The sequence below is a fragment of the Medicago sativa genome, chromosome 3, assembly GCF_051527215.1.
Source record: "Medicago sativa cultivar Bolivia chromosome 3, Bolivia_mono, whole genome shotgun sequence".
In the NCBI taxonomy this organism is placed as follows: Eukaryota; Viridiplantae; Streptophyta; class Magnoliopsida; order Fabales; family Fabaceae; genus Medicago; species Medicago sativa.
Window position 1 is genome coordinate 3,002,133 of NC_140751.1, and position 18,802 is coordinate 3,020,934.

Consider the following 18,802-nt stretch of genomic DNA (forward strand, 5'->3'; position numbering starts at 1 on the left):
TGTCATACATTTTCAATTCTTCTGCAGCATTTATATTATGCAGAATTTATTTCCCTTAGTCAACACCAATAATATTGCATGCGCAAGTAATCAGAAAACAAACCTCACATAGCCTTCTGAATATCCTTACATTTAGAAATCTCACGCCCCAAAACCATTCCCATCTTCATCTTGCTCATCAAAATTCTAAGTCTCCATCCACTCTACTTGTAGTTGGTATAAAGAACCTCAAAGACTTGCTCGTACGTTCGGCGTGTAACCAATTTTAGGGACGTCTCGTGAATGTGAGAAAAACACAAGAAGGGGGGTTGAATTGTGTTTTCTTTTTCTTCTCCTAAAACTGAATTCACTGTTCAGAACCTCTGATAGAGTTCATCTTTTGAAGTAGTGTTCAGAGTCTAAGTGCAGCGGTTAAGTAAAGAGAGAGAAAGAAGAAAGACACAAAACAATTATACAAGTTCCTTCCACAATCCGGAAGTAGTCCTGTCCCCCTTGCACTTCCAAGGAGAGTTCACTAAATCAATATCTGATTACAATTGCTCAAGCACAATAGCAAGAGACTTCAAACTACTCAAGCACAACTGCAAGAGATTTCATGTGCTCAAGAACACACTTAAGAGACTTCATATGCTCAAGCACAAAAGCAAGAGATGCAACGCCCCAGATTTTAATCCAAGACATTACGTAAATATAATTTTATTCTTTAGAAAATATGAGCATATTTGCTTTTAAAAATAAATTAATAAAATAATGTCAATAGAAAAGATATCTACAAGCTAACTATTAAAAATAAAATATTAGAAATTATTCATTAAAATTGATTATTACAAGAAAATTAAAATGAACCTCAAAAATGTTTTAAATTACAATTTAAGAAAAACCCAAATTTATTCCCCCGCGCGTACATGCTTAAACATCATTCTTTCTTCAAATCTTCAAACTCATCAATACCTACAATGTTGGTTGTAAGGGGTCGGTATTCCTAAACCACAAAAATACAATCATAAGGACATAAAGGCACATGATAAGAAGAATAATAAAACACTCACCACATAAAAGTTAAAAACCAAGCACAAATAAATAAATAGAAATATAAACTTTATGCAAATGATCAGGGCCGTTCCAATGAAATAGGAGGCTCGGTTCTATTTTTAAAATAGGCCCCAGTAAAATCAAAACGCAATTCTTTTTGTGTAGCTAAGCTTCATTAAAAAATGAGAATCAGAAAACTTTTAAACATGAAACAAAACAAAATAAAATTAAGTGAAAGAGAGGTGAAATTTACCTAACAGTGTCGTTTGGAATGTCACTCCTACATCGTACGAAAGGGGAAAACGAATGATTTATGCGAAAAAGAAATAATTGTTGTAATTCTTTCAATGGGGGTGGTATTATTAGTTTTTAGCTTAATTGCACTTTTGGCCCCCTATCTTTCTAAAAGTTGCGATTTTGGCCCCCTAACTAATTTAAATACAAAACAGCCCCCTAAGTTTTGCAACTGTAGCAGTTTTGGCCCTCAAGGCCAAATAAAAAATAAAAAAATGACACGTGGCACCTCACTTAGCGTGCCACGTCAGCGTTAACCCAGTCAAAATTGGCCTTGGGGGCCAAAACTGCTACAGTTGCAAAACTTAAGGGGCTGTTTTGTATTTAAATTAGTTAGGGGGCCAAAATCGCAACTTTTAGAAAGATAGGGGGCCAAAAGTGCAATTAAGCCTAATTTTTTTGAGGCCCATAGTTTTTAGAGGCTCAGTGTGGTAGCGCTTCTTGCACTCCCCAAGGTCCGACCCTGCAAATGATGCACGAAATGCATCGCCCTATTTGGCACAAGAGTAAATCTGCACCATTTGGTACAAGAGTAAATCGCCCTCATTGGCAACCTATGACACAACTACATGTTATGTATTCTTTAATAATCATCACTACTTTTACCAAAATTGACTAGAAATTTCACTTTCTTCCAAAACTTTCATCAACTTCTTTTCTCAAAACAACAAACAAAATTACAACGTAATGCCATGCTATGCCACCAAAAATGAGACTCTTTCACACTACACATGATATATGCCACAAGAAAAATATTTTATCACTTTCATTATATTAAAGTTTCCTCCTTTTATTAGGAAAGGGCTCTACTACCAACTTAGCCTATGAGATTATGAATACATGACTGTACGGAATACAACCCTTACCTTTGGGTGATTTTCCTTTGACAAAAGACGTCCCTAAGGTTGATTCCGAACTGAACGCACGAACAAGTTTTGAGGTTCTTATGATTTTGCGCAGAGGTAAAACGGTTGCATGAACATGGAGATGTTGGATGATGATGGTTTAGGCGTGTAATGTCTGAGAGGGTTAGGGGTCGTCATGTCCCTTTAGTTAGCTGATTGCTTTGGAATTAGGTGAATTATTCAGATCTTGTAGTATTCATGCTACGCTACAGTGGAGGCGTGGCTGAACTTTGGAATAGTCAAGGTGAATTTATAATTTGATGAGGCTACAAAAAATATAGAAAAACGGTTGGCTAAATAAAGAGGAATAAACTGGAGTTAAGAGGAGATAAAAGTGGTGATTCCCCCCCCCCCCCCCCCCCCCCCCCCCCCCCCAAGATTTGTACTGACAAGAAAATAAAGAGGAGTAATTAGAGTTAATCTTTATAGTTAATTAAGTCAACTAGATATATTTGGTAATTGACATGTATATCGAAATACAAGTGGAAAGGGAGTAATACTTATTGATGTAGAAAACTTATAAGGGGATGAATGGAGGGAGACCATGGTATACAAGACTATTAATGTCTTGTTAAATACTTTGAAAAACAAGATGATGCTGAAGGGACAAGAGAGCGTTACAAGATCAAAGAGAATTTAAGCTAGAAATTAATGGGGATGAAAGTAGTATCAAGACAGAATCATCCTGGTCAAAGGTATCCAAAGAAAATTAAATTGTGTTTAGTGCTGGAAGAAATTGCATGGTCGGAGTAATTGGAGAAAAATCAAGGAGCATGTGAACTAATGTAGAACTGCCACTAGTAATGCTAAGGTAATATGATAGAATAATGTATTACACTAATTAGTTAATTAAAATCCCATAGGTTATGTTCATAAAATAAATAAACTTTAGATTATAATGATTTAAATAAAGGAAAAGTGCTAAAACTTTCTTAGTTCTTTACACGTAAAATTATTTATTTAATAAATAATAAAGCAAAAATAAAATTACTAAGAAGAATATTTATAAAGTATATAAAATATTGGGTCGTTACAAGAGACTTTTATTCAAACAGAATTACAAAGAAAATGTTTGAGGTTGAACACTTGATATACAATCAGTGGTGTTCACAATACAAATCAGATAAGACTCATTAAGACTCTAGAATTTCTAAGATATGAAAGTTGTTAAGAAACTCTAAGTGAACTTTGATGTGGAACAAATTCTGCAGAGGTTTGGCTCTAGTAAATTGTTGTGAGAGTCTTGCAAATCTTCAAGTCTTCACTCCTTTATATGGAGGTGTGAAAGATACGTTGTTGATTGCCAGCACATCAAAAGAGTCGTTGTTGAAGCTTGATTAAATCACCAATGATTTGTTGCTTGATTTGGTTATTGTCCTAAGAGGGAACAATTTCAAATGCATTCCTTGTATAGAGGAATACCAGCGAAGTCACAGCTGTTGTTCTTGTACTATTGCAGACACAAAACAGAGTAATGGAGAAGGTGGTTGTACAATTTGTACTATTGTCCTTTTCCAACGCTCTTCAAGGAATAAGCATCCAATGACTTCAAATTCCTCTGAATTAGCTGTTGCTACAGGCTTCAATTCCTTCTGCAATGATAGGTATGATTAAGCACAACTCTTGACAAATATTAAAGCTTCCAGTCTTTCAGCTTCTGATGATCTTCAGCTTCTGATGACGTCAGCTTCTGATGATGTTCAGAACTCTCTTCTTCAGAACCTCTTTTCTTCAGATGCTTCCTTGCAACTTAAGCTTCCTTTTTGTAGATTCCATTGCTCTCATTTGTTCTTTCAGAACCTATGCTTGAGTTAAAGACACTAAATTTTTTGTCTATGGTCCTGCAAACTTGAACAAACATTTAGCATATCTAATTGATATTTTTAATACCTTGTAATATCCCGCTCGTTGGTATTGGGATATTACCAGTCAAACATGCCAGTGGACGAATGTTCATGGAAAGTAAGTGTAACGGAGAATGTTTATTAATGACATCAGTCAAGCACGAGTTAAGTACCAGTGTCGGTATAAACACGTTTAAGGCGAAGGGCATAATGGTACTTTCACGTAAAAGGGGTATATAAGTGATTTTGGGGCCAAAATCTTCATAATTTCATGTTCTTTCTCTCTCTAGGTTTTGAGAAAGGAAATTCTCTCCTTCTTCTCTCTACCCATCGCCCTCCCTCTCTTCTTCAATCCTCCCAAAAACTCATTCCAAATCAAGATGCATGTTTGTACAAGATTCCTTCAAGATCTTTATGGTACTTGGAAGCTTGGATTGGGTTGATTTCTCTACTCCTTCTCACAAGAAGAGATTCAAGGCTAGGGTTTGGTCTTTGGTAAAGTTGGAAGTTGGAGCATGAACTTGTGCATGTTATGGTTTCTTCATGATCAAAGGAGCAATATTGGACTTGGGTTTAAGCTTGATTTCCACTTCCTACCTCATGTTATAAGATCAAGAAGCTAGGGTTTGAAAGATGTGAAGTGAAAGTGATGCTTGGAGGCTTGAGAATCATGTGCAGATTATGATTAGGTGAGTTCTATAGATAGTTTACCCACCCTTGGGACTATGTGTTTAACTTTTTAAGGAAAACATGAATTTCTAGGGTTTTATGTATTGTGATTAGTTGCCCTTTTAATGCCATGCTTGCTAAACATGTAAATACTTGCTATATGAATGTTTTTCAGGTATCCTATGATCCATAGAGTTAAAATATACCTTGGGCCACTTGGTTTTGAGGTTTTTGAGCTAAAAATGCCATTTTTACAAGTTCTGGACTATCACAACTCACCGGGGCGAGCTAGGACTCGCCATGGCAAGCTAGATCACATAACACATGGTCTGCTCACCACCAACTCGCCATGGCGAGCTGACACCACCAAAACGTGGTGTTGGCTCGTTCCAGGCAATTTTTTGGCAGTTTCATGCTGGGTTTTCTCTATGATGTTTTTATAAAAGTAAAATCCTCAAACCAAGGTCCTCTTTAGTAATGCATGGCATACGAGAGAATGGTATGATATAAGTTGGGTAGCAAACTAATCTTTAAGGAAAGGAATGAATGTAGAGCCTCGACATAGTTGGTCGAGAACTAGAATGCTAAGCATGAGTCCTATGTATGATAAGACGCGAAGTGATTAGTGTATTCTCCTCGCACATGAACTAGAATGACCATGCAAGCATGTTAAGCCGTGAATATAATCCCTTCAGAGAATGTCTACGTAGGTAGTTAACCGCTAGACGGGTAGATCACGGACCCGTGGCAAACGAGCAAGAATGTATAGGTTTAACCCTTCATGTATGTATGATCAAGTCTATGATGTATGTGTAGTTTACCACTAATGAGATCGATCAAGGATCCGTGGTAAATGAGTATGTAAGATGTAGGTGTCGTGGGAACGGGATAAGCTCCGCAAGGGGGGCCCGCACGTCACTGAGGGAGTACGATGTGCTTTAGCTAGGTTTTCATCAGTCATGTATGGGATTGTACTCGGGGTTACTCCACCCGGGGCTCTCCGTAAAATGAACTTAGATAATATGTTTGTTCAATGCTAACATCTATGTATCCATGAATATGACTATGTATGATTATGATATGATGTTAGACATGTAAAAGTTTATGAGATAGAGCAAGTTATGAATGTTAAACCAAAGACGATCTTAGGTTTCCCTAATCGTCCGGTTTAGGATCGTGTCATGAATAAGCATGTAAAGTCTTAATGCGTTTAGCGTATCTGGAGTTAGCGGTCTTAGGTTCCCATTAACTGCCATGACACGTATGATGTAAGCAAGACCTATGACAAGTTAAGATGAACCTACGACGGATCTCGTGCGCACGACCGTCTAGGCAAGCATGACGACACACGTATAATCAACCGGCAGGTTGTATTGTAGACACGCGGTGACCGTAGGTTTTCCCCAAGGTTACCTATAGCCTAGGATTAGGTAGAACTCACTGAGACATTATGTCTCATCCCAATTCTTATTTGTTTCAGATAAACATGTTGATATTGCAAGCTCGTAGCCGGATGGATATTTCAGCAAGTGCTCGTTCGTACCCGCTGCAGGATGATATGGATTTCACGGACGCATTTACTATGTTTTAGACAAGTTTTGTTGTATTGGTATTGTACGAACGCATATTGTTGTATAAGATATTCATTCGAATGTATTTAAGTTGTAAATTTTAATATATCCAGTACTAAAGATAATGCACATGCTAAACTTTCTAGATACGTCTAGTGTGGGCGTTACATACATTGTTATCATCAAAACTTAAAAGTGCCATTGTCAAACACATTTTGTTCCAACATCTTGTGTCGAAGGAAAATCACCAAGAGGTAAGGGCGGTATTCCGTACAATCATGTAGTTACAAAATCATATGCTAAGTTGGTAGTAGAGCTCTTTTCCTAATAAAATGATGAAGATTTTCATATAAATAAAGAGATAGTGAATAATTTTTGTGGCATATCATGTGTAGTGTGAGAGAGGCTCTTTTTTTTTTGGCATAGCATGGCATTATGTTGTAATTTTGCTTGTTATTTTGAGAAAAGAGGTTTGAAGAAAGTGTGAATTTTTTATTGAAGTTGTGAAAGTGATGATGATTTAAAAGAGTATACATTATGTATAGCATGGCATATAGTTGTGCCATAGGTGCTAAATGGGGCGATTTATCATTGTGCCAAATAGGGCAATTTTTTATTCCTCAAATGGGACTATTTATCTTTAGGTGCCAAATGAGGCGACTATGATAATATGTCAATCGGGGGAGATATCCGGATCATGGTCTAGTTGCATCTCATGCATCATTTCCATAAAGTTTATATTTTAATTTCTTTCATTTGTATTGAGCTTTTGACTCTTACGTTGTGAGTGTTTTACAGTTCTTCTTATCCTGTGCTTTTATGTTTGTATGATTGTATTTTTGTGGTTTAGGAATACTAACCTCTTTCAACCAACATTTTAGGTATTGATGAGTTCGAAGTTTTGAAGAAAGAATGATGTTTAGCATGTAATTTTAAATATTTTTCGAAGTTTATTTTATTTTTCCTATTAACTCTTTAGAAAATGAGGATGTGGATAATGAATTTTAATTAGAAAATGAGCATGTGGATAATGAATTTTAAAGAATAATTTATAACATTTTATTTTATTAGTTTCCTTCTAGATATCTTTTCCGTCAATTTTCGTTTAATAGTTTATTTAAAAAAAATATACATGTTTTTTGAAGAATAAATAATTTTGAATTTATGTCTTCGATAAAATCCAGGGCGTTACATTCCGTTCTGTCGACGATCACGAATCCGGCGCTATAATCAATAACCGAATTTTGAAAGAATTTTTCTGGAGCTAAGTTGTTAATGTTTTTTGTTTTGAGTGGAACATTATTAATGTTGTTTTCATTTATAGTTTTCAAAAAACTTAATCGATCGTGTAATAATAAAATGATTTGATAGAATATACTTGAATTTCCCTTCATAATATTAATAGAAAAATATGAATATACTTGAATATAAAACCGAAAAATAAAAAGAAAAGGTATTTAACGGATGGAAGAGAGAAAATGTATTGACTTTGATGATATGGATTGTTGAAAAAATACTTCTTTCTCATTAGTTGGGAGTGGTGACGGATTTAAGTCCGTTAAAATGTGATGGCGGTAGAAGCTCCCATTTATATTCCTCATTGTAACTATTTTTTTTCCATTTTATCTCTACCTAGCATCATTTTCTTTCTCCTTTTTATTATTTTAAAACATATTGTCAATAAGCGTTAACGGATGCAATCTTGTAAATAAATGACATTGTTTTGAATGCATAAAATTAACTTTTATAAAAATAAAAAAAAATCAATTTTCTTTTAAATCAATTTTGAAAATTATTTCTTAATTTATTTCTTAATGTTATATAAAATTTTAATATTACATATAATTACATAATGTATAGCAAGTTTGTACCATAAAATAATATAATGTATAACAAGTGCAACATGACTATATTTTGGAGTACGGATAAAATATGACCATGTAAATTCTAGTGCATAATTAATGCAGATAAAAACTGTTAACCAATCATTATATTTCTTACAAAACCAATCATCAAGTTAGGAAATGACAATTCAAAATCAACCATTATTTTTAACTAAGAAAACCTCAACCAAAAGACAATTTTAAGGTAGGAAGGGAGTCTAATTATAGACATAAATTAATCCTAATCCGATTGTGTGGACATTATCCATAATTTACAAATACATTAAAAATAGAAAACCTTGTATGAAATTATGCTTATAAAAAACTTGTTCATCAACCCTAGATGAGACATCCAATCCTAAGGTTTGGAAATTTCTAATTGCATCTTTGAAAAATATGTCTAGTATGAGGTTTAGGACCTTTCTTATAGCATGTTTAGCATTGTGTTGCACTCGTTCATTAGGAAACTCACTCAAGTGGGAATGGACATCTGAACCAATGGAAGACACCTTTAAAGGAAAAGGGACATTTACTGCATCTCAACTTTTAGATCAAAAGAATGTTACCGCTGGGGCAAGTGATTATTTATGGTACATGACCGAAGTAGTCGTAAATGACACAGAACTTTGGGGGAAAGCAAGGTTGCAAGTGAATACAACAGGTCATATTATTCATTCATTTATTAATGGAATTTGGTGGGGTGTACAAATTGGCACCGTTGATAAACCTGGATTTCTATATGAAGAGTATGTTTCTTTGAAAAAAGGTACCAATATTTTAAGTTTATTAAGTATTACATTTGGTAAATCAAATTGTAAAAGGTTCCCTGAAACGAAAGAAGCTGGTATTGTTGGGGGTCCTGTGAAACTCTTTTCAAATGAAAAAGAAGACGCTATTTTGGATTTATCAAAATCTACTTGGTCATACAAAGTTGGGATGAATGGTATGGCTAGAAAGTTCTATGATCCCAAAACCACAAATGGAGTTCAATGGAAAAAAAATAATGTTTCTGTAGGAGAACCAATGACATGGTACAAGACCACTTTCAAGACCCCGGAAGGTACCAACCCTATTGTCTTCGATGTGGCAGACCTTCTAAGAGGACAAGCATGGGTTAATGGTCAAAGTATTGGAAGGTATTGGCCTTGGTTGTATTCTAAAGATCCATCTGAGAGGTTTTACGAAGTGCCAAGGTCATTCTTAAATAATGGTGTAAACACGTTGGTCTTGTTTGAGGAACTGGGTGTCGGGTCTAAAGGCCCTTTCAATGTGTCTGTCCAAACAGTCCCAAACGGATCCAAAAATTTCAATAAGTGGGATCAAGGTTGTTCATCATGAATATTTATAGAAAATATATAAATGTATAACTAATAAAATGATGACATCATTATCATTAAGCAAAATAATTAGAGAAATTTAGACACCTTGATATTGAATAGTTATAACTTCACTCTACATGTCTTTCTATTTAAAAGTGTTGTAGGACTTTTTTTCTTTCAATACAATAAAATATACCACTCTGTATGTATGTTACAAATAAATCATTAACAATTTATCTTCCATACGGTTGCACATTTGATTATCCACAAAATTTCTAGAAGAGAATCTCCTCCTTTCATCATTTGCATTTGCCACAAGCAGCAATAATGATAGCTTCAAAACTAAGTACATCATTGGATAAGCAATATGTTGTCTATTTTCCCTTAACTTTGTTCACTAATCACATCTAAATTAGAAAAGTGGCCATAAAGAATGAACATCCATGATATAATTTTGAAGTTGATTGTTGAGTTCCATGATCTCCGAAGAAGAAAATTATGATGGGTGAAATCGACCAAATTAATCAACTTCTCCTTGTCAAATGAAAAAAAAAAACTCTTAAAAATAGGCTTCTTGTTGTTAAGCATTTCTTTGTCTACAGGCTACTTCAATTTTTTGTTTTTAATCTTTTTTTAGCATTTTCTCTTTGTTTTAAAGAAAGAAAAAAACCTTAATCAAAAAAAGAAAAACAAAAAAAAACAATGTTCTTTTTACAAGTTAAAACCCGAATGCCATTGTCAAAAAGAGAAAAACAAATGTCTATACGCAAACGGTGATAACACTGGTCCTATTTTTAAAAACGCGGTACAAAGCAGTACTATTTTAACAAGTATAATACTCCTATAATTTTTTTTTAGTGAAGTATGATACTCCTATAATGTTTGTTATAAGGCATTGATTTGTCTTTATGTGGGGTCAACACAAGATTTTAAATATAGTCAACATATTAAATACCCCTTTTTTAGTTGTAAAAAAAAGTAAAGATTGCAGTCAGGTGACCTCAATGTACATAGCTTGCATATGTTTACCATTGGTTTTATATGTGCAATTGCAAATTACGAAGAAGAAAAACCCTATGATTGGTGATCTTTCAAGATGTCTCTTCGTTACCACATTATATAAAATGTGACAATTGTGTGATATCTTCATCTCTTAATTAAATTTTTATTAATTAAATTTCAATTGATTTTACTATAATTTTAAGGTAAGGCCTAGATTACACTAAAAAAAATCTGGGTAAGTAACCCAACACCTATTAAATCTAGCCATGTGTACTCAATTAATTATGTCAAAGGAAGGTTTTTATTTTACAGGTTTTACATATGACTAGACCTACGCCGGTGCGACGCACGGGTTAGGTTTGATGTAATGCTTAATACTATGTTTTCAGTAAGAAAAATGATAACTGGACACAAAATTTTGGCCACAATACTGACACCGTATCAGTATACCGTATTTTCCGGTTTTTCCTTTCTTTTTTCCTCTTCTGCAACTCTCTTTCTCTCTATCTTCAATTTTCTCTCTCTCATCCCTCCCTCTTTTCTTCTACACTCCTCTGCAACTTATCTCACCCATGAATTATCCCCCCCCCCCCCCCCCCCCAGGTCAAACGAGTTCCTAATGAAGGAATGATGGCATGGAAGATTTGTACTAACAAGAAAATAAAGAGGAGTAATTAGAGTTAATCTTTATAGTTAATTCAGTCAACTAGATATATTTGGTAATTGACATGTATATCGAAATACAAGTGGAAAGGGAGTAATACTTATTGATGTAGAAAACTTATAAGGGGATGAATGGAGGGAGACCATGCTATACAAGACTATTAATGTCTTGTTAAATACTTTGAAAAACAAGATGATGCTGAAGGGACAAGAGAGCGTTACAAGATCAAAGAGAATTTAAGCTAGAAATTAATGGGGATGAAAGTAGTATCAAGATAGAATCATCCTGGTCAAAGGTATCCAAAGAAAATTAAATTGTGTTTAGTGCTGGAAGAAATTGCATGGTCGGAGTAATTGGAGAAAAATCAAGGAGCATGTGAACTAATGTAGAACTGCCAATATGATAGAATAATGTATTACACTAATTAGTTAATTAAAATCCCATAGGTTATGTTCATAAAATAAATAAACTTTAGATTATAATGATTTAAATAAAGGAAAAGTGCTAAAACTTTCTTAGTTCTTTACACGTAAAATTATTTATTTAATAAATAATAAAGCAAAAATAAAATTACTAAGAAGAATATTTATAAAGTATATAAAATATTGGGTCGTTACAAGAGACTTTTATTCAAACAGAATTACAAAGAAAATGTTTGAGGTTGAACACTTGATATACAATCAGTGGTGTTCACAATACAAATCAGATAAGACTCTTTAAGACTCTAGAATTTCTAAGATATGAAAGTTGTTAAGAAACTCTAAGTGAACTTTGATGTGGAACAAATTCTGCAGAGGTTTGGCTCTAGTAAATTGTTGTGAGAGTCTTGCAAATCTTCAAGTCTTCACTACTTTATATAGAGGTGTGAAAGATACGTTGTTGATTGCCAGCACATCAAAAGAGTCGTTGTTGAAGCTTGATCAAATCACCAATGATTTGTTGCTTGATTTGGTTATTGTCCTAAGAGGGAACAATTTCAAATTCATTCCTTGTATAGAGGAATACCAGCGAAGTCACAGCTGTTGTTCTTGTACTATTGCAGACACAAAACAGAGTAATGGAGAAGGTGGTTGTACAATTTGTACTATTGTCCTTTTCCAACGCTCTTCAAGGAATAAGCATCCAATGACTTCAAATTCCTCTGAATTAGCTGTTGCTCCAGGCTTCAATTCCTTCTGCAATGATAGGCATGATTAAGCACAACTCTTGACAAATATTAAAGCTTCCAGTCTTTCAGCTTCTGATGATCTTCAGCTTCTGATGACGTCAGCTTCTGATGATGTTCAAAACTCTCTTCTTCAGAACCTCTTTTCTTCAGATGCTTCCTTGCAACTTAAGCTTCCTTTTTGTAGATTCCATTGCTCTCATTTGTTCTTTCAGAACCTATGCTTGATTTAAAGACACTAAATTTTTTGTCTATGGTCCTGCAAACTTGAACAAACATTTAACATATCCAATTGATATTTTTAATACCTTGTAATATCCCGCTCGTTGGTATTGGGATATTACCAGTCAAACGTGCCAGTGGACGAATGTTCATGGAAAGTAAGTGTAACGGAGAATGTTTATTAATGACATCAGTCAAGCACGAGTTAAGTACCAGTGTCGGTATAAACACGTTTAAGGCGAAGGGCATAATGGTACTTTCACGTAAAAGGGGTATATAAGTGATTTTGGGGCCAAAATCTTCATAATTTCATGTTCTTTCTCTCTCTAGGTTTTGAGAAAGGAAATTCTCTCCTTCTTCTCTCTACCCATCGCCCTCCCTCTCTTCTTCAATCCTCCCAAAAACTCATTCCAAATCAAGATGCATGTTTGTACAAGATTCCTTCAAGATCTTTATGGTACTTGGAAGCTTGGATTGGGTTGATTTCTCTACTCCTTCTCACAAGAAGAGATTCAAGGCTAGGGTTTGGTCTTTGGTAAAGTTGGAAGTTGGAGCATGAACTTGTGCATGTTATGGTTTCTTCATGATCAAAGAAGCAATATTGGACTTGGGTTTAAGCTTGATTTCCACTTCCTACCTCATGTTATAAGATCAAGAAGCTAGGGTTTGAAAGATGTGAAGTGAAAGTGATGCTTGGAGGCTTGAGAATCATGTGCAGATTATGATTAGGTGAGTTCTATAGATAGTTTACCCACCCTTGGGACTATGTGTTTAACTTTTTAAGGAAAACATGAATTTCTAGGGTTTTATGTATTGTGATTAGTTGCCCTTTTAATGCCATGCTTGCTAAACATGTAAATACTTGCTATATGAATGTTTTTCAGGTATCCTATGATCCATAGAGTTAAAATATACCTTGGGCCACTTGGTTTTGAGGTTTTTGAGCTAAAAATGCCATTTTTACAAGTTCTGGACTATCACAACTCACCGGGGCAAGCTAGGACTCGCCATGGCAAGCTAGATCACATAACACATGGTCTGCTCACCACCAACTCGCCATGGCAAGCTGACACCACCAAAACGTGGTGTTGGCTCGTTCCAGGCAATTTTTTGGCAGTTTCATGCTGGGTTTTCTCTATGATGTTTTTATAAAAGTAAACCCCTCAAACCAAGGTCCTCTTTGATAATCATTTAAAAGGTTTTCTTGAGAATGAAGCAAGTTTTTAACATAATTAGTAATGCATGGCATACGACAGAATGATATGATATAAGTTGGGTAGCAAACTAATCTTTAAGGAAAGGAATGAATGTAGAGCCTCGACATAGTTGGTCGAGAACTAGAATGCTAAGCATGAGTCCTATGTATGATAAGACGCGAAGTGATTAGTGTATTCTCCTCGCACATGAACTAGAATGACCATGCAAGCTTGTTAAGCCGTGAATAGATAAGCTAATCCCTTCAGAGAATGTCTACGTAGGTAGTTAACCGCTAGACGGGTAGATCACGGAACCGTGGCAAACGAGCAAGAATGTATAGGTTTAACCCTTCATGTATGTATGATCAAGTCTATGATGTATGTGTAGTTTACCACTAATGAGATCGATCAAGGATCCGTGGTAAATGAGTATGTAAAACGTAGGTGTCGTGGGAACGGGATAAGCTCCGCAAGGGGGGCCCGCACGTCACTGAGGGAGTACGATGTGCTTTAGCTAGGTTTTCATCAGTCATGTATGGGATTGTACTCGGGGTTACTCCACCCGGGGCTCTCCGTAAAATGAACTTAGATAATATGTTTGTTCAATGCTAACATCTATGTATGCATGAATATGACTATGTATGATTATGATATGATGTTAGACATGTACAAGTTTATGAGATAGAGTAAGTTATGAATGTTAAACCAAAGACGATCTTAGGTTTCCCTAATCGTCCAGTTTAGGATCTTGTCATGAATAAGCATGTAAAGTCTTAATGCGTTTAGCGTATCTTGAGTTAGCGGTCTTAGGTTCCCTTTAACTGCCATGACACGTATGATGTAAGCAAGACCTATGACAAGTTAAGATGAACCTACGACGGATCTAATGCGCACGACCGTCTAGGCAAGCATGACCACACACGTATAATCAACCGGCAGGTTGTATTGTAGACACGCGGTGACCGTAGGTTTTCCCCAAGGTTACCTATAGCCTAGGATTAGGTAGAACTCACTGAGACATTATGTCTCATCCCAATTCTTATTTGTTTCAGATAAACATGTTGATATTGCAAGCTCGTAGCCGGATGGATATTTCAGCAAGTGCTCGTTCGTACCCGCTGTAGGATGATATGGATTTCACGGACGCATTTACTATGTTTTAGACAAGTTTTGTTGTATTGGTATTGTACGAACGCATATTGTTGTATAAGATATTCATTCGAATGTATTTAAGTTGTAAATTTTAATATATCCAGTACTAAAGATAATGCACATGCTAAACTTTCTAGATACGTCTAGTGTGGGCGTTACATACATTGTTATCATCAAAACTTAAAAGTGCCATTGTCAAACACATTTTGTTCCAACATCTTGTGTCGAAGGAAAATCACCAAGAGGTAAGGGCGGTATTCCGTACAATCATGTAGTTACAAAGAGGTTTTGCTTGGCATTATGTTGTAATTTTGCTTGTTATTTTGAGAAAAGAGGTTTGAAGAAAGTGTGAATTTTTTATTGAAGTTGTGAAAGTGATGATGATTTAAAAGAGTATACATTATGTATAGCATGGCATATAGTTGTGCCATAGGTGCTAAATGGGGCGATTTATCATTGTGCCAAATAGGGCAATTTTTTATTCCTCAAATGGGACTATTTATCTTTAGGTGCCAAATGAGGCGACTATGATAATATGCCAATCGGGGGAGAAATCCGGATCATGGTCTAGTTGCATCTCATGCATCATTTCCACAAAGTTTATATTTTAATTTCTTTTATTTGTATTGAGTTTTTGACTCTTACGTTGTGAGTGTTTTACAGTTCTTCTTATCCTGTGCTTTTATGTTTGTATGATTGTATTTTTGTGGTTTAGGAATACTAACCCTTTTCAACCAACATTTTAGGTATTGATGAGTTCGAAGTTTTGAAGAAAGAATGATGTTTAGCATGTAATTTTAAATATTTTTCGAAGTTTATTTTATTTTTCCTTTTAACTCTTTAGAAAATGAGGATGTGGATAATGGATTTTAATTAGAAAATGAGCATGTGGATAATGAATTTTAAAGAATAATTTATAACATTTTATTCTATTAGTTTCCTTCTAGATATCTTTTCCGTCAATTTTCGTTTAATAGTTTATTTAAAAAAAATATACATGTTTTTTGAAGAATAAATAATTTTGAATTTATGTCTTCGATAAAATCCAGGGTGTTACATTCCGTTCTGTCGACGATCACGAATCCGGCGCTATAATCAATAACCGAATTTTGAAAGAATTTTTCTGGAGCTAAGTTGTTAATGTTTTTTGTTTTGAGTGGAACATTATTAATGTTGTTTTCATTTATAGTTTTCAAAAAACTTAATCGATCGTGTAATAATAAAATGATTTGATAGAATATACTTGAATTTCCCTTCATAATATTAATAGAAAAATATGAATATACTTGAATATAAAACCGAAAAATAAAAAGAAAAGGTATTTAACGGTTGGAAGAGAGAAAATGTATTGACTTTGATGATATGGATTGTTGAAAAAATACTTCTTTCTCATTAGTTGGGAGTGGTGACGGATTTAAGTCCGTTAAAATGTGATGGCGGTAGAAGCTCCCATTTATATTCCTCATTGTAACTATTTTTTTTCCATTTTATCTCTACCTAGCATCATTTTCTTTCTCCTTTTTATTATTTTAAAACATATTGTCAATAAGCGTTAACGGATGCAATCTTGTAAATAAATGACATTGTTTTGAATGCATAAAATTAACTTTTATAAAAATAAAAAAAAATCAATTTTCTTTTAAATCAATTTTGAAAATTATTTCTTAATTTATTTCTTAATGTTATATAAAATTTTAATATTACATATAATTACATAATGTATAGCAAGTTTGTACCATAAAATAATATAATGTATAACAAGTGCAACATGACTATATTTTGGAGTACGGATAAAATATGACCATGTAAATTCTAGTGCATAATTAATGCAGATAAAAACTGTTAACCAATCGTTATATTTCTTACAAAACCAATCATCAAGTTAGGAAATGACAATTCAAAATCAACCATTATTTTTAACTAAGAAAACCTCAACCAAAAGACAATTTTAAGGTAGGAAGGGAGTCTAATTATAGACATAAATTAATCCTAATCCGATTGTGTGGACATTATCCATAATTTACAAATACATTAAAAATAGAAAACCCTGTATGAAATTATGCTTATAAAAAACTTGTTCATCAACCCTAGATGAGACATCCAATCCTAAGGTTTGGAAATTTCTAATTGCATCTTTGAAAAATATGTCTAGTATGAGGTTTAGGACCTTTCTTATAGCATGTTTAGCATTGTGTTGCACTCGTTCATTAGGAAACTCACTCAAGTGGGAATGGACATCTGAACCAATGGAAGACACCTTTAAAGGAAAAGGGACATTTACTGCATCTCAACTTTTAGATCAAAAGAATGTTACCGCTGGGGCAAGTGATTATTTATGGTACATGACCGAAGTAGTCGTAAATGACACAGAACTTTGGGGGAAAGCAAGGTTGCAAGTGAATACAACAGGTCATATTATTCATTCATTTATTAATGGAATTTGGTGGGGTGTACAAATTGGCACCGTTGATAAACCTGGATTTCTATATGAAGAGTATGTTTCTTTGAAAAAAGGTACCAATATTTTAAGTTTATTAAGTATTACATTTGGTAAATCAAATTGTAAAAGGTTCCCTGAAACGAAAGAAGCTGGTATTGTTGGGGGTCCTGTGAAACTCTTTTCAAATGAAAAAGAAGACGCTATTTTGGATTTATCAAAATCTACTTGGTCATACAAAGTTGGGATGAATGGTATGGCTAGAAAGTTCTATGATCCCAAAACCACAAATGGAGTTCAATGGAAAAAAAATAATGTTTCTGTAGGAGAACCAATGACATGGTACAAGACCACTTTCAAGACCCCGGAAGGTACCAACCCTATTGTCTTCGATGTGGCAGACCTTCTAAGAGGACAAGCATGGGTTAATGGTCAAAGTATTGGAAGGTATTGGCCTTGGTTGTATTCTAAAGATCCATCTGAGAGGTTTTACGAAGTGCCAAGGTCATTCTTAAATAATGGTGTAAACACGTTGGTCTTGTTTGAGGAACTGGGTGTCGGGTCTAAAGGCCCTTTCAATGTGTCTGTCCAAACAGTCCCAAACGGATCCAAAAATTTCAATAAGTGGGATCAAGGTTGTTCATCATGAATATTTATAGAAAATATATAAATGTATAACTAATAAAATGATGACATCATTATCATTAAGCAAAATAATTAGAGAAATTTAGACACCTTGATATTGAATAGTTATAACTTCACTCTACATGTCTTTCTATTTAAAATTGTTGTAGGACTTTTTTTCTTTCAATACAATAAAATATACCACTCTGTTTGTATGTTACAAATAAATCATTAACAATTTATCTTCCATACGGTTGCACATTTGATTATCCACAAAATTTCTAGAAGAGAATCTCCTCCTTTCATCATTTGCATTTGCCACAAGCAGCAATTATGATTGCTTCAAAACTAAGTACATCATTGGATAAGCAATATGTTGTCTATTTTCCCTTAACTTTGTTCACTAATCACATCTAAATTAGAAAAGTGGCCATAAAGAATGAACATCCATGATATAATTTTCAAGTTGATTGTTGAGTTCCATGATCTCCGAAGAAGAAAATTATGATGGGTGAAATCGACCAAATTAATCAACTTCTCCTTGTCAAATGAAAAAAAAAAACTCTTAAAAATAGGCTTCTTGTTGTTAAGCATTTCTTCGTCTACAGGCTACTTCAATTTTTTGTTTTTAATCTTTTTTTAGCATTTTCTCTTTGTTTTAAAGAAAGAAAAAAACCTTAATCAAAAAAATAAAAACAAAAAAAAACAATGTTCTTTTTACAAGTTAAAACCCGAATGCCATTGTCAAAAAGAGAAAAACAAATGTCTATACGCAAACGGTGATAACACTGGTCCTATTTTTAAAAACGCGGTACAAAGCAGT

The 18,802-nt window shown here is 34.2% G+C and overlaps 2 protein-coding genes across 2 annotated transcripts; both read left to right on the forward strand.

The window, feature by feature from the left end:
- Positions 1 to 8,511: 8,511 nt before the first annotated feature.
- LOC146934926 (beta-galactosidase-like) lies at positions 8,512 to 9,758 on the forward strand. Its single transcript, XM_085750168.1, has one exon. The coding sequence runs from the start codon at positions 8,595 to 8,597 to the stop codon at positions 9,534 to 9,536; it is 942 nt and encodes a 313-aa protein (XP_085606294.1). The 5' UTR covers positions 8,512 to 8,594; the 3' UTR covers positions 9,537 to 9,758.
- A 7,218-nt stretch (positions 9,759 to 16,976) lies between these two features.
- Positions 16,977 to 18,121, forward strand: LOC146934927 (beta-galactosidase-like). The gene has a single exon (XM_085750169.1). It carries the CDS (start codon positions 17,063 to 17,065, stop codon positions 18,002 to 18,004), a length of 942 nt encoding a protein of 313 aa, XP_085606295.1. The 5' UTR covers positions 16,977 to 17,062; the 3' UTR covers positions 18,005 to 18,121.
- Positions 18,122 to 18,802: the final 681 nt, after the last annotated feature.